This window comes from Capra hircus, chromosome 16 (genome assembly GCF_001704415.2).
Source record: "Capra hircus breed San Clemente chromosome 16, ASM170441v1, whole genome shotgun sequence".
Classification (NCBI taxonomy): Eukaryota; Metazoa; Chordata; class Mammalia; order Artiodactyla; family Bovidae; genus Capra; species Capra hircus.
Genome location: NC_030823.1, coordinates 2,464,338 through 2,487,955, shown reverse-complemented (window position 1 = coordinate 2,487,955; position 23,618 = coordinate 2,464,338). Strand labels below are relative to the sequence as shown.

General features: G+C 53.9%; 1 protein-coding gene and 1 pseudogene across 2 annotated transcripts; both read left to right on the top strand.

The window, feature by feature from the left end:
• Positions 2,943-3,508, top strand: LOC106502938 (annotated as a pseudogene).
• Positions 4,338-23,405, top strand: NUAK2 (NUAK family kinase 2). Of its 2 annotated transcripts, none has more exons than XM_018060048.1 (7): positions 4,338-4,683; positions 13,704-13,824; positions 16,182-16,333; positions 16,619-16,684; positions 18,544-18,663; positions 19,120-19,252; positions 20,043-23,405. In XM_018060048.1, the coding sequence occupies exons 1-7, from the start codon at positions 4,438-4,440 to the stop codon at positions 21,137-21,139; spliced, it is 1,935 nt and encodes a 644-aa protein (XP_017915537.1). In that variant the 5' UTR covers positions 4,338-4,437; the 3' UTR covers positions 21,140-23,405. The 2 variants fall into 2 exon arrangements, with proteins under 2 accessions (XP_017915537.1, XP_017915538.1); XM_018060049.1 differs by lacking the exon at positions 4,338-4,683 and adding an exon at positions 9,469-10,201.

Sequence of the window (23,618 nt, the reverse complement as noted above, 5' to 3'; positions counted from 1 at the left end):
GGTCTCAGGCAAAGCAGTGGTAAGCTGAGCCCTCCAGCTTGCACCAGCCTTTTTCCCAGAGAAAAGGAAAGAGGGATCTAGGCATCTATACCCAGATAAACCCCAAGGGCCTGGGAGCCCCCCCAAAGCTCAGCAGATCCATAGAGCGCTCAGCTGGCCCTCATCTACCTTTCTCCCCTACTGCTCTCTCAGTACCGCCCCTCACTCTCACCCCACTACCCCATCCCTGAACGTCTTTCATCACAGTTTACTCTCCCTTTGGTCCAACTGGCCTCCTGTGAAGCCCTCCCTCAAACCCCTGAGCCAGAATAAGACCCATCCTTTTAACCGTACGTGGCATTTTGTGCCTGTCTCTTAAAAACAATGCATACATTATTTAAATTTATTATAGTTTGTTTTCATCTGTCCAAGAGAATGACAGAAGTAACACTATAGACACAGGGATGTGCAATTTGTGATATGAGATGAGGCATAGGGCAACTGGTTGCAAGAAGCTGCTTATTTTTTGGTTAACACATGAAAGTTTTTCCTTCATAATTTCTTCAAGCATGTAAGTGTTCCTCTTGTGCCCTAAATTTGTGCTAGCGGCCCAACCACCTACCTAGTTTTCTTACTTTTTATTTTACCTTTCAAAACGTGTATTGATTTACAGTGTTGTGTTATGCGCTGGTCTTGAGAGCCTTCCCACTGTCTGCTTTGGATTAGATGGTAAATTGTTCACTTATCTTATATCCCTTGCTAAACTGTAAACTTCCTGAGAGCAAGGAGCTAACTCTTGATCATCCCTCAAGAGTCACCTGAGATCCATTTCTTTTCCAGGAGAACTGCTTTCCCACCACTCCCCACCTCACCCCCAAAGCATGGCCTTGATACCTCTCACCAGCCCTCCCACAGGCACCCTGCGCTTAACCCATCACTGCAGTCCTTACTCCGAGCCGTCTTAACATCCGCTCCCGCTGATACGGACACCCAGACACAGGCACAGATTGTGAAGTGTGTCAGGGCTGGGGACAGATGTGTGTTTCTAATTGTCTTCCCAGTGAAGCATCTAGCAGGCTCAGTAAACCATTAATCCCAGAGCCCCTCACACCATGATCACCAAGGGTAAGCTCCTGCGCGCCCACCTTCAACTGGACGGCTCAGCTCAGCTCAGCCCAGCCGCCTAGGCACATCCGCGCACATGACCCAGGAATTCCCCGCTATCTGCCGGCAGCCAAGCTCCCTGACGTAATCCCATCCTCTGTCAGGCATTCTCACTCTGTGACCGACCGGGTCTCCCTTCCAGGAGTCCGGGCATTGAGTGTCAGCAGTTAGGGTCATTTCCGAGTCTCATGCCGTTCCGGCTCTCTGTCTGTTTGTCTGCCCCCCAGCCTGTCTGCTGCAGACAGATAGCAGCCCCGTCTATTCATGACTAAAGCCCAGCCGTCACCTTGTCTGGAACTGAGGCGGTCTCTTTTCTCTGAAGACTTTGGCTATCACGGCTTGCCCCCTAAAAGGAGGTTCACATTCTGATCAAAGGAAGCTGAAGTGGGGGTGGGGAAGGTCCAAGAGGTACAGGGGATCTCCCCCGCCGACCCCCGCCTCATCCCCCACCCCTGTTAGGTGGGAACAGAGGGAAATCCCTCGAGTCTTTGAATTCCACTGCATATGCATTCTTTTAGTTCATAAACGTTTGCTGAGTGCCTTTTTGTGCCTAGCAATGGGCTGTGTATTAGGGATGCCTGGAGTCTAGATTAGGTCTGGATTAGTCTGGACTGCATAGGCGTCTGGATCAAGCTTGAAAGGAAATTTCAGATTCATCTGTACAATTCTTTCACCTTACTTATGAGAACATACTGATTCATCTGGCTGTCTCACATCTTTCAGGTCTGAGCCTAAAAGGCTCTGTCTGCGGGAAGCTGCCCAGACCAGGCTCTTCCAGAGAGGGCTAGAGGTGCCCTCCTGAAATACACCCCAAGGGCATTCTGTTCTCCCTCATCATGGATACATCTGCCTCTAGGATTTGCTTGTTTATTTCTCACTAGATTGAGAACTCTCTGAGGGCAGAAGCCACCCTGTCACCTTCAGATCCATAGGTAGTACCTAGTAGGCACCTGTATTTGTAGAATGACTAAGTGATGGGATCAAAGGCCACAGACGCGGCAGGTATCAGTCAGAACGAGAATTCAGGGGTCCTAACACCCTGCCCTGTGGCTGCTCTTATATTACCCATGCTTCCTCTTGAGAGCCCTTATCTATCTAAACGGCCCCAGCCAGCTAGATCCCAGGAATGGATCCTAATCTCATTGCTGAAAGGAAACAGCAGGTCAGGGGAACGTTCACCTGGACCTCATTCTACTTTCAGATAATTCAGAGCCAAAGGGGAGGCTGCAGAGAGGAGAATGCCAGACTGGCTACCAGCTCCTGTGGCTCTCCAGGTTTGGGGTTGGTACCACCTCCTGTGGCTCTCCAGATTTGGGCTTGGTTTCCTGAATAAGCGGATCCTCTGCAGTGACAAAGGAAGCCAAGGGCCCCATTCTCCAGCCCTAACTCACACTAGAAAGGACAGTGGAAGTAGGAAAGTGGGCAGACTAAATACAAAATTCAGTCACTGGGGGTCTAGTCCTTCTTGGTCCTCAGCCTGCCCTGAATACACAGCTGGAGGCAGCATCCTCCAGCGGTTTCTGAATCCCAGCTCTGCCAGCTTCTTACCAGTTGTGTGGCCTTGGACAGAATAATGCACCCTTCACAGGACTGGACTACTATGAAGACTCAGGGGGAAATGTTTCTTTCTCCCCATTACATCCCACACTTAGAGGAAAGAGGCGAGCCTATGGGTAGTCTCTTCACTCTAAATGACACTCACAATGGGGATTCTGGACTAAGGATTCTGCTCCAGACCTTAAAAACCAGGCTCAAAAACCACAGAAAGGAAAACTTGAGCCTTTTCTGGTAAGCGGCCTGAGGTGACCCCTAAAAATGGTGCACTATTCACTTGACCCAGAAAACCCCACAAAATCATGCAAATCAAGAGGTTCAAATCTTCGTATTCACTTTAAGAACACTCATGAAACAGGCCATAAAGGGTATGCATATCCGGAAAGCCACCAAGTACCTGAAGGATGTCACTTTAAAGAAGCAATGTGTGCCATTCCGTCGTTATAACCGTGGAGTTGGTAGGTGTGCACAGGCCAAACAGTGGGGCTGGACGCAGGGTTGGTGGCCCAAAAAGAGTGCTGAATTTTTACTACACATGCTCAAAAATGCAGAGAGTAATGCTGAACTTAAGGGCTTAGATGTATATTCTCTGGTCATTGAGCAAATCCAAGTGAACAAAGCCCCCAAGATGTGGCGCAGGACTTACAGAGCTCACAGTTGGATCAGCCCCTACATGAGCTCTCCCTGCCACATTGAGATGATCCTTACTGAAAAAGAACAGATTGTTCCTAAACCAGAAGAGGAGGTTGCCCAGAAGAAAAAGATGTCCCAGAAGAAACTGAAGAAACAAAAGTTTATGGCCTGGGAATAAATGCCGCAAAAAATAAATGCAAATAAAAGTTAAGAAAAAAAAAAGGAAAACTTGAATGGGCAACTATTTACAAGTTAAATAGTAGGAGTGTAATATATTTTTAAATGAATGGATGTTTCCCTTTGGCTCTGCCTCCTTCCCTTGCTTCATCAATTCTACCACATCCTGAGGAACTCACTCAACCTTAGAAGCCTTATTTGCTGAAGAAGTAGGAACTTCCCAGAACTGCATGTCTGGGATACAGTTAAAGTTGATCCGACCGAAAGCAGAACTCAGAACCTTGAAACGGCTCTCCCCTAACCCTCCAACTCGAGAGTTTGCCTCCATTCCAATCCATCCCTTTTTCCTCCTTATGGTCTCAGAGAAGTGGTGGGGTGACTTTATGGATTTTGACTTGGGAGAAGCAAATTACTCAGGATGGAGAAATCCTTTGGGGGACAGTATCATTGTCAGTTTGCCTCTGGCTAACTGAGAACAGCGCGGTGAGAGGCCAACAGGTGGCTCTAGGCAGTACCGAGAGCCTCTGAGAGGCACAGAGCAATGTAGGGGCTCTCAAAGCGTCCGGGTCCCGGCAGCATCGACCCCAGCCCGCCCCGCCCCAACGGCCGCCCCAACGGCCGCCCCGCGCGCCCCTTCCGCTGCAAGTCACCCCCGGAGCCCGGGGGGCGGGGCTCCACTGTCACTCTCCCCGCAAAGCGCGGGAGGAGCCAATGCCAGCGGCCCTGGTCACGCGTTCCTGGCGGCCCGGCCAATGGACGCCGGGGGGCGTGGTCCGCCTGCGGGCTCCCGGCGTTTATAACCGCTTGCAGCTCCGCGCCGGCTCGCGAGCGCAGGTGCAAGCTTGGGTTCCCGGGCGTAAGCGGCACAGGTGTCCGGGTCTTCGGTTCTGTTGAGCCGCCGACCTCCTCCGCCCGCGCCCGCCGTCTGGCATGGAGCCCTTGCCTTTCCCCCGGCGCCTCGGCCCTGCGCCCTCGGCCACTGCCGCGCTGGCCGCCGAGCTGGTCCGGCCCCTGGCCGACGGGCTTCTCAAGTCGCCCAAGCCCTTGATGAAGAAGCAGGCGGTGAAGCGGCACCACCACAAGCACAACCTGCGACACCGCTACGAGTTCCTGGAGACCCTGGGCAAGGGGACTTACGGGAAGGTGAAGAAGGCGCGGGAGAGCTCCGGGCGCCTGGTGAGTGCGGCGCCGGCCGGCGGGCTCCTGGCTCGGCCACGCTTGTGGAGCGGCGGAGGGTGGGCCAGGGGCCAGCGCCCTACTCGGTGGGGTTGCCTGCCTTCAGTCTCCATCTTCGTGTGTGTGTGTGTGTGTGTGTGTGTGTGTGTGTGTGTGGTGGTTTGTGCGTGCGTGCGCGCGCTGATGGTGTTCTCTATACATTTGTCCATGAGTATAGGGACAATGGTCTTGGACCTGAGAACCCGAGCAACTCTGGTCAGCAAGTGATGGTTTCCAAAGTGAGTCAGGGTGAGGAGGGTCCCTAGAGATGAGACTTTAGTGGAATTTTGTTTGTGACAGACTATCCAGTGGAGTAGCATGGAAAGAGGAAGTAGAAGGCACTTGATCTTAGTGGGGGTAGTGCGTATGTGTAGCCGACTGAATAAAGGAATGAGGCGTCCAGTTCCTCAGTTCAGTTCTGGGAGTTTGGCAGCCCAGGAGACGATGGAGACATCCCTCCCTCCTGAGGGGCGTGGGTGGGTTTGACATTTAGGTCCTTGCCAGCTCTGACATTCAATCAAAGTTTTATTATGATGTGTTTTTCACTCTGGTAAATGTGAAATCAGGCTCTGGTGAAAGATCCACTGTGCCCCAAGGTACCTTTGGATTTGGGGCCTTTTCAGGGACGTGTCCTGTTCATTTGGGACGTAGGTATGTATAGTAGTAGCGATCTGTGGGTTGTTTAGTTGTTCAGTCATGTCGAACTCTTTTGTGACACTATTGACTGTATAGCCCACCAGGCTCCCCTTTCCATGGGATTGTCCAGGCAAGAATACTGGAATGGTTTGCCATTTCAGTCTCCAGGGAATTTTCCTGACCCAGGGATCAAACCCGCATGTCCTGCATTGCAGATGAATTCTTTACTGCCGAGTCACGGGGGGGGGGGGGGGGGGAGTCCTTTAATGTGTGTCCTTAAGTAGTTTATTTTCTCTGTACTTAGTTTCTCCTTTTGCAAAAATGAAGAAAATATGGGCTCCCTCAGAGTTTCTATGAGGATTGAATGAGGTACAAATATGAATTTAAATTGTTTCCTGACAGTAGACCCCTCAGTGAGAACTGATTTGGGAAGACTGGCCCTAAAAGGATGGCAAGTTTGCAGAAATTAACAGTGGTTCCCTAACTTGAGCTTAATGTACATTGGAATCACCTGGGTGCTTATTGAAGCACCTTCTCTGGTTCCGCACTGGGAGGGTTTCATTCTGAAGATCTAGGATGGGGCCAAATAATCTGTATTTTTTTTTGCCACACTGTGCAGTACGTGGGATCGGGGATGAAACACGTGCCCCTACGGTGGAAGCACCGAGTCTTAACCACTGAACCTCCAAAAAGGTCAAAAGTGAAAGTATTCGTGGTTTAGTCGTGTCTGACTCTTCGTGACCCCATGGACTTTAGCCTGCCAAGCTCCTCCGTCTGTGGGATTTTCCAGGCAAGAGTACTGGAGTAGGTTGCCATTTCCTTCTCCAGGGGATATTCCCAACCCAGGGATCCAATCCAGGTCTCCCGCATTGCACGCAGACTCTTTACCATTTGAGCCACCAGACAAGTCCCTAAATAATCTGTATTTTAAGAAGCCTTTTAAAAACAGGTGGTTTAGGGATTGTTTTGCCAAATCCAGCTGGGTGCTGGTTATGAGATGTGCGTGTATGCACGGCCGTGGTTTGCCTGTTGGCTATGGCAGCAAGTCACCTCCCTAGATTGTTTGCTTTTGCAGCCAGTAGCTGGTTTGAAATTCAGGAAGTCATTTCACTGGTGAAGGAGAGTGGATGCTGGGGAAAGGGAGTGGATTATGGCCCCATCAATAGAACCGAGTATGTTTTTCCTGCTGACGCCTGGCACAGTCCCCAGGTGCCCACTGCCAGGTTACAGCTATTGGGCAATCATGTACTTCCTGACTTTCCTTTTCTTTCTCTTTCTATAAAGTGTAATGGCCCAATAAGCCTCCAGGCTTGGGACTGCTGGACCGAGGCTTTGTTAGGGGCTCAAGTGAAAAATAGCTGCTTGTGGCTTGTGGCTCATACCTCTTGGGGGGCAGACTGGATTGGGGAGGAATGGGGTGGCCCAGAAACTGAGGCTGAAATTCAGAAACCCATTAAGCTCTTGACCTGGGTCACTGCGTGTGTATGGGGGTTGTGTGTGTGTAAAAGAGAAAGAGAGAAATCATTGATTCTGGAATGAGATGAACCAGCTTTCAGTTTGCAAACCTCAGTGGCTGTAGGCAGAGATTTCCGCTCTTATTACATCAGAACAGAGAATTCAAAGGTGCTCCCTGGCTTCATGTCTCTTGTCTCCAGGGAGCTGAGATAAGTAGGAATGGAACCTGCTCCCTGATCCATAGATCACCCTGTACTTCTGCTGGGAGTTTGCTCAGGGCCTCCAACCTCCTTGGAGAGCAGCTCTACACGCTGCTAAACTCTGGTTTCTCTAAATTCTGGAGAGGAATCCTCTTCTCCACTGCACCCCACTTCTGCCTCTGCAGTGTCCTCCCTGAAGAAAGACTGACCTGGTGCCCCAGGAGAGGAGTGTGGGAGCAGCCCACGACCTCCCCCTAAATGAACCAAGGTCTTTGGGGAGGAGAGTCAGAGGAAAGCCTGCTGGGTGACTTCCGCCCCATTCCCAATTCCCAGCCTGTCTGATGGGATTCTCAGGGGCCCGATGGGATTGTCTGCAGGGAGGGGCAGGTGGGCAGGACTAAGGGCCACTCCAGGAGGACATTAAAAGAAAAATAAATATTTGCTCTGGATCTTCTAGCTCTGAGTGCATTCCTGGTATCCACATGACATTTCCTCCTGTGACTCTCCTAGCTCTCCTGACCTACGCCCTCCCCCAGGAAGAAAAGCACCTGCTGGGTGCCTGGAATGGTGGAGTCCACCACAGCTGTTAGGGTGATCTGCATAGAGTTCTTACCTGCACGAGCAGAGTGGAGTCCCAGGGGAGAGTGATCTGGGCCAGGGGAGCTTCTGTCTCATTTTTATATTGGATTGTTGCGTGGGATTTCAAAATGTTTGAACACGACCGATATGGTCTGATCCCCTCATTGACAGATGGGGAAACTGAAGCCCAGGGAGGGCAGGTGACATGTCCCGGGGGTGGTTAGTGGCATGCTTGCAACATTGGCTCCTGACTTGACCACCCAGCGCGAGATGACCAGGCCTGAGTCTCGAACTGGGAGCTGGCTCTGGGCTGAGCCTGGGCTCGCCTCAGTTTGCTTTGTCATTCCAGCAGCTAGCTCTGACTGCCCTTCCCAGAGCTCCAGGCACACTGAGAGTGGGAAGAGTCTTCGGGAACAAGCCCCACCCCCACATCCTCACTGCCTGTGCCCAGGGATCCTGAGTGGGTGAACTATACTACATTCGAGGCTTTTGCTTTGTCAGGAAAACTGCTCCGCTCATCATCAAGGTGCAAGCATTCAAAATCCGGGCTTTGCTCCTTCCGAGCCATGTGACCTCTGTGCGTCTCAGCTTCCTCATCTGTAAAGTGGGGATTGTGATAACTCCTGCCTCGTGGGGGTTCTCCTAGGGTTAAATAAGGTAATGTGCATGTTAGCTGACATGCGTGGTAGTGGTGTTACCCTAGCAGGGCTGGCCTTGTCACGGTCCTCCTCGCCCTCTCCTGGGGAAGGCGGAGTCCCTCCATCCTGGGTCTGTCCTGCCCTGAGGAAGAGAATGGCATGTGCTTCACTTCCCTAAGCCCTTTGGCCTCTGCCTTGTTCAGAGTCCCAGTCTCTCCTTTAGCCCCTGATCCAGAGAAGGGCTGCCACCGGGCCAGGTGCCAGAGGCCTCTTCTGTGTGATGCTGCCCTCCCAGCGCCTGCTGCACCTGCCTGCTCAGGGCAGAGAGAGAGACTTTGGCTGCAGGTGACTCCTGTTCCTGGGCTTTGGCCAAGCCGTGCAGGAGGGCTGGGTAGGGAAGCGCTTTGTCTGGCAGAGCCGGCTGGAGGGTGGCAAAGAAGGGGTGGGCACAGCATGGGATTTAGGGGAGGCAGCGCCCCCTCTCCTCAGAACCCATTCCTGGTCCCTGCCGGGTTCTCTGGAAGGCTTGGTGGGATGGTGAGCCACCCCCAGGCCTATCTCCATCCTGCCAGCCCAGCCCAGCTTCTCCTCTGTAATCTAAATGGGTCATCCTCCAGCTCTTCAACCTGCCTCCCAGAGGCAGCTGCTCCGTGAAAGGCCAAAAAGGAGTCAAAGATCTTGGCTCCAACTCTGGCTGATAGCTATGACCAGAGATGCCCAATTTGTACCCTCTCTCTTGTCATCTGCAGCCAGTACCTGTAGGTCATCTTTTTCTAAGATTTTTCTGCCATCCTCTCCTGAATGCATATTATTCTTGATCTGAGTTCCTATGGGGATTAGAAGGAGAGAAGGCAGTGTTTAACCAATTGATCTCAGCACCCATCTGTCCAGCATGTTTGTCTATCTGTAAGTGGGTTGATGGTGGCTGGTGGTGCACAGCCCAGCCCAAGGCAGGGTGTGGGGTATTCCCTTCCCCAGGGGTTAGAGGCAGGCCAGAACATCTGTAAAGACCTTTTGTCTTCTGAGATGGTAGCTTCTCCACACAGCAACCCTCCATCTTGGATCCTGACAGCCTGGCCTTGTTGAGGAACCTGGGAAGAGTCACCTTTCTGGACTTCAGTATTTGCATTTGCAAAATGGGATAGGGAATTAGCCATGCTGCCTTTCAGGCAGGCAGGGCCGCAGAGGCAAGAAAACCACTGGGCTGGTAGCAATAGGAATTTTGCTCAGGCAGGTTAACACGGTTATGGCATGGGGCCTCTGAATAAGCCCATTATAACAACCCTTGGCCAGCACCTTCCTGGCATGATAGCAGGTGACCCATTTCTGAAGAAGCTCATCAGAAAATGCTGGAGTTTAGAAGCGAGCTTAGAGATCCTAGTGTGCAAATTCACGAATAGTTCCTTTCCTTTCTTTCTGGTGTGTTCTCAAACCTTTCTGTCTGCCTGGAATGCCCTTGTTGTCCCCCTCCAAAAGCCTATGTGCCTTGGCTTGGTGAGCCCCACTGTTCCTTCAAGATCTAAAACGAAGTTTTCTCCCAGGGGTGATTGACCTTGCTCCTCCAGGCAAAGCTCTCCAGTGCTCTTGGAGCTCCCGGGTGGGCAGGGATCTCAATCATACTTCACTGGATCAAGGGCCTTGGTGCAGGGACTGTCCAGTTTTTGTCTGAATCCAGCACCTACTGCAGTGCCAGACATGTAGTAGGCGTTCAGCAAATGTTTGGAGAATAGATGCCCTTCTATTTTTCAGATGAGAACATTAGAACTAGCCAGACCAGTTAACCAGATCATTTAAGTGACTTGTCTTGAGTTGCATAGCTCCAAAGGGGCAAATAAAGATTAGATACCTGGGCTCTTGGCGCCCCTCCACTGATCTAACGTTCACATTTATATTGTCATTATTGTGTTTCAGTTTCCTGGCCCTTCTGAGTAGGGTGGCCATGTAATATAACATCTCAGCCTGAATACTTCGGTGAGTAAGAAGGGCACTATTAATTACATGGGATGAACCAGGATTGTCGGTACGCAGGTGGCTTTCCTGCCTCTGGGTGATCCATTCAGCGACTATCTTTCTCTTCCTTTAGTCTGGTCACTATATTTTAATTCTAGAGAGTGGTTCCTCAACTATCTTGCTCATAAGAACAAAGGTCTCTCAAAATGAGTTCTAGTAAACAAGGTTGACTCCACCCATGCCTCACAAAAAGGGCAGAAAATCTTATTTGGGCACTGGTCCCGTAGGTCCCAGGGATTAGCCCAGTGATGTAACCAATAAATATTCATTTGTGATTTGTGTTCACCAGTAAACAGTTGAGTGTTTTCTGTATGCTGAGCTCCTTATAAGCCTGAGCTGTTGCTCTATCTCATATACTTTGACAGGCTCTCCAGTAGTTAGAGGCCTGTCTGGTGGGGCTAGGGTGGGTGCGGGAAGTGCCCCAGGCCCACCAGGGCAGTGACACATTGCTCTTCTTGTCTGTCACTTGCTTGAGGACTGGTGGTGGCTCGATGACGTAACCTGTTTCCTTTCTGGGAAGTGCCAGCCAAACTGTGGTCTCCTAAGACCTCGCATAGATAATGGGACCAGAGCCTGAGCTGGCAGGGGGATGGAGCTGTCCATTGAGGACGAACAATTCTGGTTTTAATTGTAGGCTTCCAGAATGGATTTCAGGGTTCAACTTGTGCACCCTGTATCCCCACAGTGACTCCTCCTAGCACCCCTCAGGGCCCTTTCCTTTTCTGAGACCTCTCTTCTGTTAGGCCTGCCTTCTTTAGAGCTCTGACCCCGCCTACAGTGATTTGCTCATTGCGCATGTCTGTGTGTGCACAGTCGTACATCTGAGATATGCCTAGGTTTTGCATATGTATCTTAAATTCTCAAATATTTGTTTCATTATCTAAGTATGTGATTTATATGTGATTTTCCTTTTACATAAATAGATTCAATTTATGGCCCTTTATCTGAAGAGCTCGGGGTATTACCTGATTTTTAAAACAAAAAATTTAAAGAGAGAAGAACGAGTCCATAATATCTCCCCTTCAGGGGGAGAAAAAGGGTATAGGAGAGGCGATCAGGAGCCAGGCTGCCGGTTGAAGCCTGTAGTTGGAAGAGGATTTAGGCCCCTTCCCCCGTCCCCACCCCCTGTCCAGTTCTAAGCTGGGGATTTTTCTGCTTCGCTCGCTCCTCGGGGTCATTTGGAGCGGGAGGGGTGGAGCGCGTGAGGAGACGCCCGGGGCGCAGCCGGCCCTGCAGCTGCAGCGGGGCCCCTGCGGGGCGCGGGCAGGAGGCGCCGAGGGGGCCGCCCCTCCCGCCGCCATTGGCCCCCGCCCGCCGGCCGCCCCTCTTCAGGCGCGCCGTCCCCGGCCCGTTGCTGGGGTGACCGGCCCGGGCATTGTGAGCGCCGCTTTGCCGGATTGCGGCGGTTCCGCATTCCTGGCTGAGGGGACACAGGCCCGCGGGCGCGTCAGAAGCAGGAAGCCTTTGTCTGCCCAGAGCCCGGGGAAGGGGTGGGCGGCCCCGCCCCCGGGCTCCTTTTTCCGGCTCCTTTGAACCTCGAGGGGCGGCAAACCCTCCTGGGGGATGAACCAGGGGCCGTTTTCCCCGGGTTTCTTACAACTCGCCAGGCTCCGGGGAAGGGGGGGGTCTTGTGTCTGCCTCCCGTGCGCTCGCAAAGACCTGTCGGAACGGCCCACGTCGGCGACGCCTCGCCCTCCCCCGCCTGGCCCCGGTGCCCGCCTTGCATCTCCGTGGCCCGGGGCGTTTATACGGTCGTTCCACAGAGGCAGAGGAGGAGAGCGTGGCAGACATCCTCCTTAGTCCAGCCCGGTTCCCCGACTGCCCGCACTCCACGCGCGCGTTTCCTGTGTCGCTGCTCCGTGTGGCGGGACAGAGGCCCGGGACCCCTCTGTGTATAAGCGCTGTGCGTAAGCAGCTTCTTGGCAGTTCTTTCTCCATTTCCTCTGCCTCACTCCACCCTTCCTGAACCCACCGCAGGTACCAGCCAGAGTTTAATCCTTAAATGGCGTGTTCACCTTTACAGACAAGGTAGCGAAGCCCAGGGGACTCTGTTTAACCGTCTGGTTGTTTGGTGCTGAGGGAGAGACCTTACTATTCACCTGGATTGAAAACGCTAGTACTTTTTTCATAACTTTTTTGAGTGATCTTTTTGTAAGCAGGGACTTCCCTGGTGGCTCAGACGGTAAAGCGTCTGCCTACAATGTGGGAGACCCGGGTTCAATCCCTGGGTCGGGAAGATCCCCTGGAGAAGGAAATGGCAACCCACTCCAGTACTCTTGCCTGGAGAATCCCGTGGACAGAGGAGCCTGGTGGGCTACAGTCCATGGGGTTGCACAGTGTCAGACACAACTGAGCGACTTCACATTTTTACGTGGGGTAAGACATATAAAAGTTACCATTGTCATCATTTTAAGTGTACAATTCAGTACATTCACAGTGCTGTACATCGTTACCACTATGCGTTTCTCAAACCTTTTCATCATCTCAAATGGAAGCTCAGTATCCACTAGGCAATAACTCTCCATCGCCTCCGCACCCCCACCCCGGTAACCAGCCTCCTGCTCTCTGTGCAGTGCGTTTGTGTATCCTGGTTACTCAGATAAGTAGAGGTGTGCAGCATTTGTCCCTGTGTGTTTGGCTTCTTTCACTGAGCATGCTTTCAGGGTTCGTCCGTGTTGGGCATGTATCGGTACTTCATTCTCCTTTGTGGCTGAATAATGCTCCATTGTGTGAACATAGCATATTTTGTCTGATCAGTCATCGGTTAATGGGCCTTTGGGTTGTTTCCCACCTTTTAGCTAGAGACTGTAGCGAAGTAGAGGGCTGAGGTGGAAAAAGTATCAGGTGGAAAAAGTATCAGACGTGGGTCAACAGTGCAAGCCAGTCTGTGCCAGTGAGTGCCTGTGTGATGTTGAACAGGAAGGAAACAGCCTCTCTAGGAGCGCGCTTCCTCACCTGGAAATGGGGATGGTGGTGCTTTCCGCGCCTGCCTCTCAGGCTGGTTGAGGCCAGTTCAGTGACAGCTGCAACAAATGGCTACTCAGTGCCTACTGCGTGCCAGGCACCGTGCTCGCCACCCAGTGGGGAGCAGAAGAGGCCCAGTCCTTTCCTCGTGGTGGACCAAGATAAATTTGCTTTGAATCACGAAGCGTCGGCCTTACAAGTACAGGTTGTTACCTACCGTCTTCACCTATCCATACTCTGAGTGAGGTCATCGACTTATCCTCATTCCTACTACATAAACTGCACCCAACCCAGGCAAGAATCTTTGCCAGAGAAGGTTCTCTCTAGCCTCTCTGCTGCCTGCCCCAGTGAAGGGTAGAGAGGCTTCTCTGGGTGCAACCTATGGCCTTTGTAGCAGCTGGAGGCAGATCACCAGGGTCAGGGCTCCCCCAGAGTGTCCTCAGGGATGCCTTTGCCTGCCAGGCCTTCCTCCTCACTCTGCTGCACCCTCTGTTCCCAGGTGGCCATCAAGTCAATCCGGAAAGACAAAATCAAAGATGAGCAAGATCTGATGCACATTCGGCGAGAGATTGAGATCATGTCATCACTCAACCACCCCCACATCATTGCCATCCACGAAGGTACAGAGGCAGGGCATTGAAGTGGAGAGAGTGTATGTGTGCGGAGAGTGTGTGTGCGTGCGGAGAGTGTGTTTGTGTGCGGAGAGAGTGTGTGCGTGCGCACACACGGTCAGAACAGATGACACACAGGAGTAGAAAAAGGCATGGGCTTAGGCTTGGGCAGGAGCTGGATTTGAAACCCAGCTGCATGACCTTGAGCAAGTAATTTAATGTAGTCTCTGGGTCTCAGTTCCTCTTCTGTAAAATGAGATAATCTCACCTACGTCACAAGGTTGTTGCAAAGATCAAATTTAATATCACCAAGTACTCGGCTCAGGAGAGGAACTCCACAGATTGTAGGCATTTTTGTTCTTAGGTTTCCCATACTTAAACACTGCCTCCCCAAACCCACTGAGAGCCTTGGCACTGTGGGGGTAGCTGAAGCATACGGAGACCTGCGCCTGTCTCAGGCGTGTGGGTGCTCTCTTTCTTTGTACGTCTCAAGAGCCAGGCCTCCTGTCCTCTGAATCATTCCCACTGTGAGGCCGTTTCCTACTCGTCCTCGTATCTCGCAGCCTCCTCTTGTACTGACATCAGTGCTGGCTTCCCACCCCAGCTACCCTGCTCCCTGTGACCCAGACAACAAAGTGAGCGAGAGATGGTGACGCGGGAAAGACAGGGAACGGCCTCCACGCACTCCTGTCTCCTGGCAGCCTTTACATAATATCAGTTAGGCAGGAAGTGAGGAATGGCAGGAGCAGCGGGAGGAAGGGAGCCTGAGACTTCGCTCTCAGCCTGGATATTCCTGATGGGAGGAAGAGAGGTCCCCTCTCTCACCTTCTGTTTAGAAGAAGGCTTAAGAGCAGAGCCACTGCCATGGTCCCCTGGCCTGACCCCGTCCCATGAGGAGCCCAAGCAAGCGGCTGAGAAGGCTAGTGGCATCTCTGCAGGGTTGTAGAGGCCCACAGGGTTGGAGTCTCTAGGCAGGCCCCAGCAGTCTGGGCCACGGTGCTCTCCTGGGAAAAAGCACAGTCTTCCTGGCCAGATACCCAACTGCTTGGGAGCTCGGACTCTCCCTAAGAGTAGCCTCCTCTCTCAACTCCTTCTCCCAGGCTAGACAGGAATCGCTCTGGGGTTGACTGAGCAAGCCAGACTCATAGGACCCGCTTGACACGAAGATGCAATATCACGGACATACATGTTTTGACACACACCCAGCTGAAAGGCCAGTTTGATGAACCAGCCGTTCCCTGCTTTTCCAGGAGAACAGACGAGGCCTGTGGTGGCAAGCAGGCCCCTCCCACACGTGGAGATGAGCCAGCTGAAATAGGCTGACCGCCAGGAGCCCAGCGAGTCAATTAATTATCAAATATTTATTGATTGTTTCTGTGTACAAGGCCCAAGCCTGAATACTCTGGACGGGAAATCAAAGAAGTTCAGAGTGATGAGTGTCTCAGCTCTCCGTGGATTACAAACCACTTTCATATGCTTTTATCCCTCTTCTGATCTTCTGAGTATTATTTTTCAAGTTTATGCATGAGGATGCTAATAATAAAGGCAATGGCACCCCACTCCAGTACTCTTGCCTGGAAAATCCCATGGATGGAGGAGCCTGGTAGGCTGCAGTCCATGGGGTCGCTAAGAGTTGGATACGACTGAGCGACTTCACTTTCACTTTTCACTTTCATGCATTGGAGAAGGAAATGGCAACCCACTCCAGTGTTCTTGCCTGGAGAGTCCCAGGGATGGTGGAGCCTGGTTGGCTGCCATCTATGGGGTTGCACAGAGTCAGACACGACTGAAGTGACTTAGCAGCTTAGCAACCATCTATTGAGTGCTTGCTTGCTTGTCAGGCTCCACACCAGCTCGCTCAGCCAGCCTGAAAGCTGTCGCTTGTTTTTATCTATTTCTCGCCCCAGCCCTGTGAAATTGCTGTCATTATCCCTCTTCATATGAGGAAACTGAGGCGCACTGATTGAATGACTTGCCATGGTCACCCAGCTAGTAAGTGATGGGGCCAGGATTCGAATCCCAAACCTATGTCCTTACTGAGGTGTCTGGAACAGATTTGCTGAAGGTCACCAGGCAAAAAAGTACTGAGTTCTGAACCAGGGAGCCTGACTTTTCATTCTTATCCAGCGATGTCTCAGAATTCGTAGGGTAGGTTTAAGAATGCTCAGAAGCCTGAACTTCCAAGGAGAGGGAAGTGAGCCAGTCCTCTTGGCCTGAACTCATTGCTACTGGGAGGTGCTGGGAGCATCAGCGGGCAGCATCCTGCCCCCTTACAGTTGTCTGGTTTGGGGCCAGGAGGAGGGTGTGGCCCCTGGTGGGAGTGTGCCCCCCGCAGGGCCTGACTCTGCTGCCTCGCTCTGCCCCAGTGTTTGAGAACAGCAGCAGGATCGTGATCGTCATGGAGTACGCCAGCCGGGGTGACCTGTATGACTACATCAGCGGGCGGCAGCGGCTCAGCGAGCGCGAGGCCAGGCACTTCTTCCGGCAAATCGTCTCCGCCGTGCACTACTGCCACCAGGTGGGCGGGCCCTGGGCCCGGGGGCTGGCTTTCCCAGAGAGGTCCCGAGACTTGCCAGGACCACACAGGGAGCGAGAAACAAAGGCGAGATGGGAGTGTTGGCGCGTCTGGCTTCAAGTCTCTTGGCTGGGGTTGGAAGGACCCATGGTTTGTTGTACCGGTGAAGCTGGGCTCCCTGCCTGTCTGTGCTTACCCCATCTTTTGTGCTTCCTCACTGTCCAGACTAGGTCTTAATGTCCGTCTCCCCTCATGGCCTTCCCCTGACCCCTGTCCTCCCTCTTTCAGAACGGGGTTGTCCACCGGGATCTCAAACTGGAGAATATCCTCTTAGATGCCAACGGAAATATCAAGGTGAGCCTCACTTCTTGTTTAAAACTGCTCCCCCACCCCTCCCCAGGCCGTCTGCACTGGCCCCACCTAAGCATCTTTTAGTCTCCAGGAGGTTCCAGGAGGAGTTGAGTCCCGGTAAGGACTCAGCCACCCTCCATTTCAGCACTTCCTTCTGTGGGTTGAAGACTGAGGCCTCATGATAAGGCGTGTCTTACACAAGGGCCCAGGGCTAGCAAGGTCAGCTGGAACCAGTCTTCTAACCCCCTCAACGTCACAAGGTTGAAGGAGTCCAGATCTAGGGTCGGTTGCTGCTCACAGCCTTGGGACTGGCAGGGAGAGGCCGTGGCCTGCGTGTTTCGCACCTGCACGTGTGCACAGAGATGCAGGCACGCACGCACGCGTGTGCACTGTGATCTGCTACCGTGAAGGAGCCCTTTCTCACCTTCCACCTCAGCAAGCACTCCAGCACCAGCTTCCTGCCTCCTGCTGCCACTGAATTCCCATGGCTAAGTAGTTAGATTTAGGTCTGAGAAGTTCGTGTTGACCTGATAAGCTCGGATCTCAGGGCTGGAAGGGGCAGACAGCAAGGGCCTGCCCTGAAGACACCTGGGAGGGCTCTGACTCTGCCCTCGGACCCTCCGCAGAATCTTCCCGAACCCAGGTCACAGCCTCTTCCCCAGTGGCCCCTGACCTGTGCCCTGAGGTGCCCTGAGTTCATTCTCCTTTCCAATTCCCGGAGTAGGTGGGGCTCGCTTTGATGCTAACCAGGGAGGGGGAGGCCAGAGCCAGTAAGTGCACACAGTCCAGGCAGGCATGAGCTTTCCCATCTGTACCAGTCATCTGCCTCGTCATGGGCGTCAATAGGTAACTGCTTGATAAGAGGCCAATAAAACCCATAAAAGAAGGAGTTCATAAACAGCTCCTCCCCACCCTGGACACACGTGACCCTCTGCTGGGGAGGAAGGCTAGGAGCGAGAGGGCATAGGTCTCAGCCTCTGTCTGAGGAGAGCTGGGGGAAGGGTCTCTCTAAGGAGGGGGAAGATGGGCTTGGGGGCCCTCAAACCCCCAGTATCTGAGGGCTCATGAGGCCCTTCCTGTAAGAAGATTGCTTCTCCTGGGCCATAATGATAGCCCTAATCTCTGCTCTGCCTTCCCTGTGGCTTCTCAGATCTCCTGGGCTGACCCCAGTCCCACCACCACTTTCCTGCCTAGATGTGGGCCAAGATGAGCCCTTTGCTGGGAAGGCAACCCAAGCCCATGGGGTAACTGTGTTCTGAAGTCCTTGGCACTGACATGAGACATTGTCTCTCCCCCTCCAACTGAGAGCCGTCCTTCAGTCATTAAGTCCCACTAGTCCCATCCATGGGCCGCAGCTGGGCGAGGAGCTGCAGAAGGGGTCGGGGCAGGTGGTCCACGTGGGGAGCATATTGACATGGCAGCATGAGGAGACGGAACTGACAAGCAGGGCCCCCTGTGAGCCACTGGAAACCGTACGGCTTTATGGGAGAGGAGATCTCAGGGCGATGGAAGGCTTCCGGGGGAGGTGGGCCTTCTGGGTTGGTAGGACGTGTGTAGGCAGAGTGAGCATCCCTGGAGTGGAGAGCAGGCTAAGCAAGGGCCTGGGGAACAGTGAGGACTCTGGAGCTCCCCTCACCTCTGCCCAGGCACACCTCGTTGACACGGCCTCTGAAGGGCTCTTTCTTCCAGGGCCTGAGCTGTGTTGGTAGTGCCCAGTATGGGGTAGAGGTCATGGGCACCCTTTCCTTCTGCCAGGGCCTGTGTTTCCTCAGGGTCTGGAGAGGGGCAGACCAGGAGCTACAGAACAATCCAGGCCCCTAACCCTAACCCTAACCCTGTCCGTGTCTGACCCAATCCTACAGATCGCTGACTTTGGCCTCTCCAACCTCTACCACCAAGGCAAGTTCCTGCAGACGTTCTGCGGGAGCCCCCTCTACGCCTCGCCAGAGATCGTCAATGGAAAGCCCTACACAGGACCAGAGGTGAGCACCTGGCCGCCTCCTAATCTCTTGGCTTAGACCTTGAGAGAGGGATGAGCTGGTTTTCTAATGATTCCCTTTCTCAGATTGCAAGACTCACTTCCCCGGCAAAGCAGTGCCTGGCCAGTTCTGTAGCTGGGAGTAGCAAAACTGGCATGAGCGCTTAAGTCCTCTGACCTCTGACCCCTGACCCCTGACAGCGTGGCTCTGTGCCCCACACCTGCATTCCTGTTGCCTTTCCTAGCCCCGGCCAGCCTCCCCAAGCAGAGGCAGGTGACGCCTCTCTCCGTGACTCCCAGTCCCTTCTACAGTATGGCCCTCTTTGCCCCTGGGTACTAGAAGCAGGTGGTCCCTGGATGCTCTGGGCTCTGGGTTCCGCCTCATGGGTACTGAAGGCGAGCCTGGAGCCGTTCGCCCTGCGGCATGAGGACCTCCTGGCTGACCCCGTCTCTCCCTCAGGTGGACAGCTGGTCCCTGGGCGTTCTCCTCTACATCCTGGTGCATGGCTCCATGCCCTTTGATGGGCAGGACCACAAGACACTGGTGAAACAGATCAGCAACGGGGCCTATCGGCAGCCTCCTAAACCCTCTGGTGAGTGAGGGTTGTGGGCATTCTCATCCAGACCCTGGGTGTCCTTTGCTAATTCCTGATGCAGGAATTAAACAGTGACGTAAAGTGAAGCTTCCCTGGTGGCTTAGACTGTAAAGAATTTGCCTGCAAAGCTGGAGACTGGGGTTCAATCCCTGGGTCTGAAAGATCCCCCAGAGAAGAGAATGGCAGCCCACTGCAGTATTCTTGCCTGGAGAATTCCGTGGACTGAGGGGATTGTCTGCAATTGCAGCCTGGTGGGCTACAGTCCGTGGGGTTGCAAAGAGTCAGACATGACTGAGCGATTTTCGCTTTCACTAAGTGAAGACGGCAACCCAGTGTAGCTGCTCTCATGTCCCTGCCTCCTGTGTCTGTGACCTGCAAGGAAGGAAGGGCTAAATCTTCCTTTATGGGCATGCTTATTTGGGAAGTGCTTCCTAAAGCCTAGTCTAGATCCTCTCTGCCACAGTTGTCTCATTGCCTACTGCGTTTGTCCTTAGAAATCTTGTCCTTTCATGTACAATGTGTAAGGTGAGAAGAAGGGTGTGAGGACCTTGGTTTACTCTTGAGCAGCATAGCCTCCACCCCCAGAGGCCTGCATTTCACTGGAGCAAAGGAGCAGACCTGTAAACAGGGCTGTGGTCCTGCGGTCCTGGAGACTGGGGAGCCTGCCTGGGGGCACAGCTGACCTGGGAGGGAGCCCCGTCTTAGCATCCATGGGGTGAGCCAGAAGGGATGCTGTGGGTGCCCGAGCTTGTGGCTACGGAGCTGAAGCCTCTCTCTCCCCTTCTAGATGCCTGTGGCCTAATCCGGTGGCTACTGATGGTGAACCCTAGCCGCCGGGCCACCCTGGAGGACGTGGCCAGCCACTGGTGGGTCAACTGGGGCTACACCACCCGTGTCGGGGAGCCGGGAGCCCTGAACGAGGGCGGGCACCCCAGCAGCGACCCCGGCCGGACCTCCGTGGCTCAGTGGCTGTGGCGCTCCTCCCGACCCCTCCTGGAGAATGGCGCCAAGGTCTGCAGCTTCTTGAAGCAGCAGGCGCCAGGCGGCAGGGCCCTCGCCCCTGGCCTGGAGCGCCAGCACTCGCTCAAGAAGTCCCGCAAGGAGAACGCCATGGCCCAGACCTTCCAGGGGGCCCCGGCCACTGATGCCTCCCCTCGCCCTGGGAAGGGTGGCCTCAAGCTGCCGAAAGGCATTCTCAAGAAGAAGACATCAGATCCCGCAGAGGGGGCAGCGCAGGGCCCTGAGCCCGGCCCCAGCCCCGCCAACCCAGGCCAGGCTGGCCCGCCGCTCCCCAAGAAGGGCATCCTCAAGAAGGCGCACCAGCGGGAGTCTGGCTACTACTCCTCACCTGAGCCCAGCGAGTCTGGGGAGCTCTTGGATGCCGGGGACGTGTTTGTGAGTGGGGATACGGATGCCGGGAACGTGTTTGTGAGTGGGGATACCATGGAGCACAAGCCCCCTCCAGCCTCGGGGCGGCTGCCACATCGCAAGGGCATTCTCAAACACAACGGCAAGTTCTCGCACGCAGCCCTGGAGCACACAGCGCCCACCACCTTCGGCTCTTTGGATGAACTGGCCTCCCCGCGCCCTCCAGCCCGGGCCAGCCACCCCTCGGGGGCTGTGAGTGAGGATAGCATCCTGTCCTCTGAGTCCTTTGACCAGCTGGACTTGCCCGAACGGCTCCCCGAGCCCCCTCTGCGGGGCTCTGTGTCTGTGGACAACCTCATGGGGCTGGAGGCACCCCCGTTGGAGGGCCCCGGAAGCCGAGGCCTGAGGCGCTGGAGGCAGGACCCCCTGGGGACTAGCTGCTTTTCCCTGCTGGACTGCCCGGAGGGGACAGAGGGCGGCCAGCAGGGACTGAGGGTCTACTCGGAGCTCAGCTGAAGAGGGGGTATTGCCCATGCGGGCAGGCTCTGAGATGCAGCTGGATGCACCCTAAGGGGGAGACTGCCTTCTTCCCTGCCTCCCAGGACCCACATCCCAGCCCAGAAGGCTGAGGTGGTTTCAGTTGAGCCATGGGGAGGGCTGAATGTGGGCAGTGGGCAAGTGAAGTGCGTTGAGGGTTCAATGTCTTCAGCCCCGTGGAACCAAGAAGGTAGCTCTAGAGGGGAAATGAGTAGAGAAGCAGCGAGGAAGGCCCGCGGCTGAGTCTAGGTTGCCTGTTAATTTCCAGGTTGCCTTGCCCACTGCCCCCTCTGAGGGGGTCGATGCCTTCTTCTTGAGGATGCCTTTGGCAGCTTGAGGCCACCCTTACCAGGGCGAGGGGCGGCGTCCCCCTGGAGGGTCTGGGTTGTGTGGTTCTTACTCTTGGACTTCTTAAACAAAGGCTGGCGCCGCAGCCACTGAGCCACGGAGGCCTGGCCAGGGTCTCTGCCGGCCGCCCGCCCACATGCGGGTACAGTGTAGCCTGTGCCCTCCCCATAGTAGGGCCACAGAGAGCTGGAAAGAGCACTCTGTCAGTGCCTAGCTCCTGTAAAGAGTAAGTTTGTGTGTGATGCCGTCCTGCCAAGGTGGGGCTAGAAGCTCTTCATTCACGCACACATTCCCATCTCCACCAACTGTTGCAGGAAGGGGGACCCCTTCCAGGGCCCGAAACGGCTCTTGTCTAACACTCAGAAATGAATTGTCCAAGGAGACACACGTGCTGACAAAGCAAGAGGTTTTATTGGGGAAGGGCGCCCGGGTGGAGAGCAGGAGGGTAAGGGAACCCAGGAGAGCTGCTCTGCCACGTGGCTCGCAGTCTCGGGTTTTATGGTGATGGGGTTAGTTTCTGGGTTGCCCTCAGCCAATCATTCTGACTCAGAGTCCTTCCTGGTGGTGCATGCCTTGTTCAGCCAAGATGGATGCCAGAGAGAAGGGTTCTGGGAGGTGGTGGGACAGGTGGTGTCTCCTTTTGACCTTTCCTGAACTCTGCCAGTTGGTGGAGGCTTATTAGTTCCGTGTTCCTTACCAGGATCTCCTGTGAAACAACTCATGCAAACGGTTACCAGGGTGGGCGGTTTCAGTCAGTGTGCTTCCGCTAACAGAACCACTCAAACTGCAATGTGGCCCTCCCCGCTAGTTTTCCCGGGGGTGTCTTGGGAATGGTCTCCTAGAGTGTGCCCTTCCATACTTACCTGAGCAGTAAGAGAACACAGCCTCTGTTTCCTCAGAGGTTCTCTCCCCTTTCCCATCCTCCAAACTTGGAAAGTGGGAGTGAAAATCGCTCAGCCGTGTCTGACTCTTTGCAGCCCCATGGCTGTACCCACCAGGCTGCAATTGCAGACAATCCCCTCAGTCCACGGAATTCTCCAGGCAAGAATACTGCAGTGGGCTGCCGTTCTCTTCTCGGGGGGATTTTTCCCACTCTGCAGCTCTGCAGGCAAATTCTTTACCGTCTGAGCCACCAGGGAAGCTTCACTTTACGTCACTGTTTAATTCCTGCATCAGGAATTAGCAAAGGACACCCAGGGTCTGGATGAGAATGCCCACATCCCTCACTCACCAGAGGGTTTAGGAGGCTGCTGGTAGGCCCCGTTGCTGATCTGTTTCACCAGCGTCTCGTGGTCATGCACCAGGATGTAGAGGAGAACGCCCAGGGACCAGCTCTCCACCTGAGGGAGAGACGGGGTCAGCCAGGAGGTCCTCATGCCGCAGGGCGAATGGAATCGCTGCTATGGATCTAAAAGACTTGAAAAAGCTCAGGCTGCTAATGGACTTCATCTCAAGGGGCTCAGAGTCCCCCAGACCCCACTTTGGACCTCAAGGACTCTGAACTTCTCCAGCCTCCATGCTGCTCCTGCTATTGAGAATGGATGTATCTGTTTCTCCGGGCCTTTAGGGCCCTAGAAAGTCCTTATTTATTTTAATGTTTTCAGCTCTGTGTTTTTAAAAGAGCGAATCTTATATTTTCAATACTGTGAATGCTATGCTCTGGGGAATTCCACTATGACATCAAGTTTTGTGTACAGGGAGGTATTAGTGCAGAGCTTCCCTGCTGATCACAGGCGGGGGTGGGGATCTTTTGTAAGCCTACGTGCCCCATCGCACTCTCTGGGAGGGGTCTCTGGCTCCTCGCTCCACGCCCTGACACTGTCTACCTGATGGTCCCTCTTCCCTCCTGTGACCAGAAAGAACCACCCCATTAAAAATGAGAACGGTGATTGGAAAACAGCTTCAGTCATTCTGTTTGGGTAGTGGGACACAGACCTTTGAGTTTTCTCCTAACACACACTTCCTTGGACTCTCTGGGGTGAAAAATGGAGACCCTGCTTAATGAAAGCAAAACACACAACAAAAACCCGGCTCTTAGCTCCAAAAGACTCCCAGGTATACCTCCAGCAGCAGTTCTGCCCTTGTAAGCACACAGAGGGGAGAGAGCCCT

Bases quoted from the DNA above. Each gene is read 5' to 3' on its own strand.
- NUAK2 (XM_018060048.1), top strand. From the start codon at position 4,438: ATGGAGCCCTTGCCTTTCCCCCGGCGCCTCGGCCCTGCGCCCTCGGCC. The intron at 4,684-13,703 runs GTGAGTGCGGCG...CTCTGTTCCCAG, and splicing joins GGGAGAGCTCCGGGCGCCTG to GTGGCCATCAAGTCAATCCG. The intron at 16,334-16,618 runs GTGGGCGGGCCC...TCCCTCTTTCAG, and splicing joins CCGTGCACTACTGCCACCAG to AACGGGGTTGTCCACCGGGA.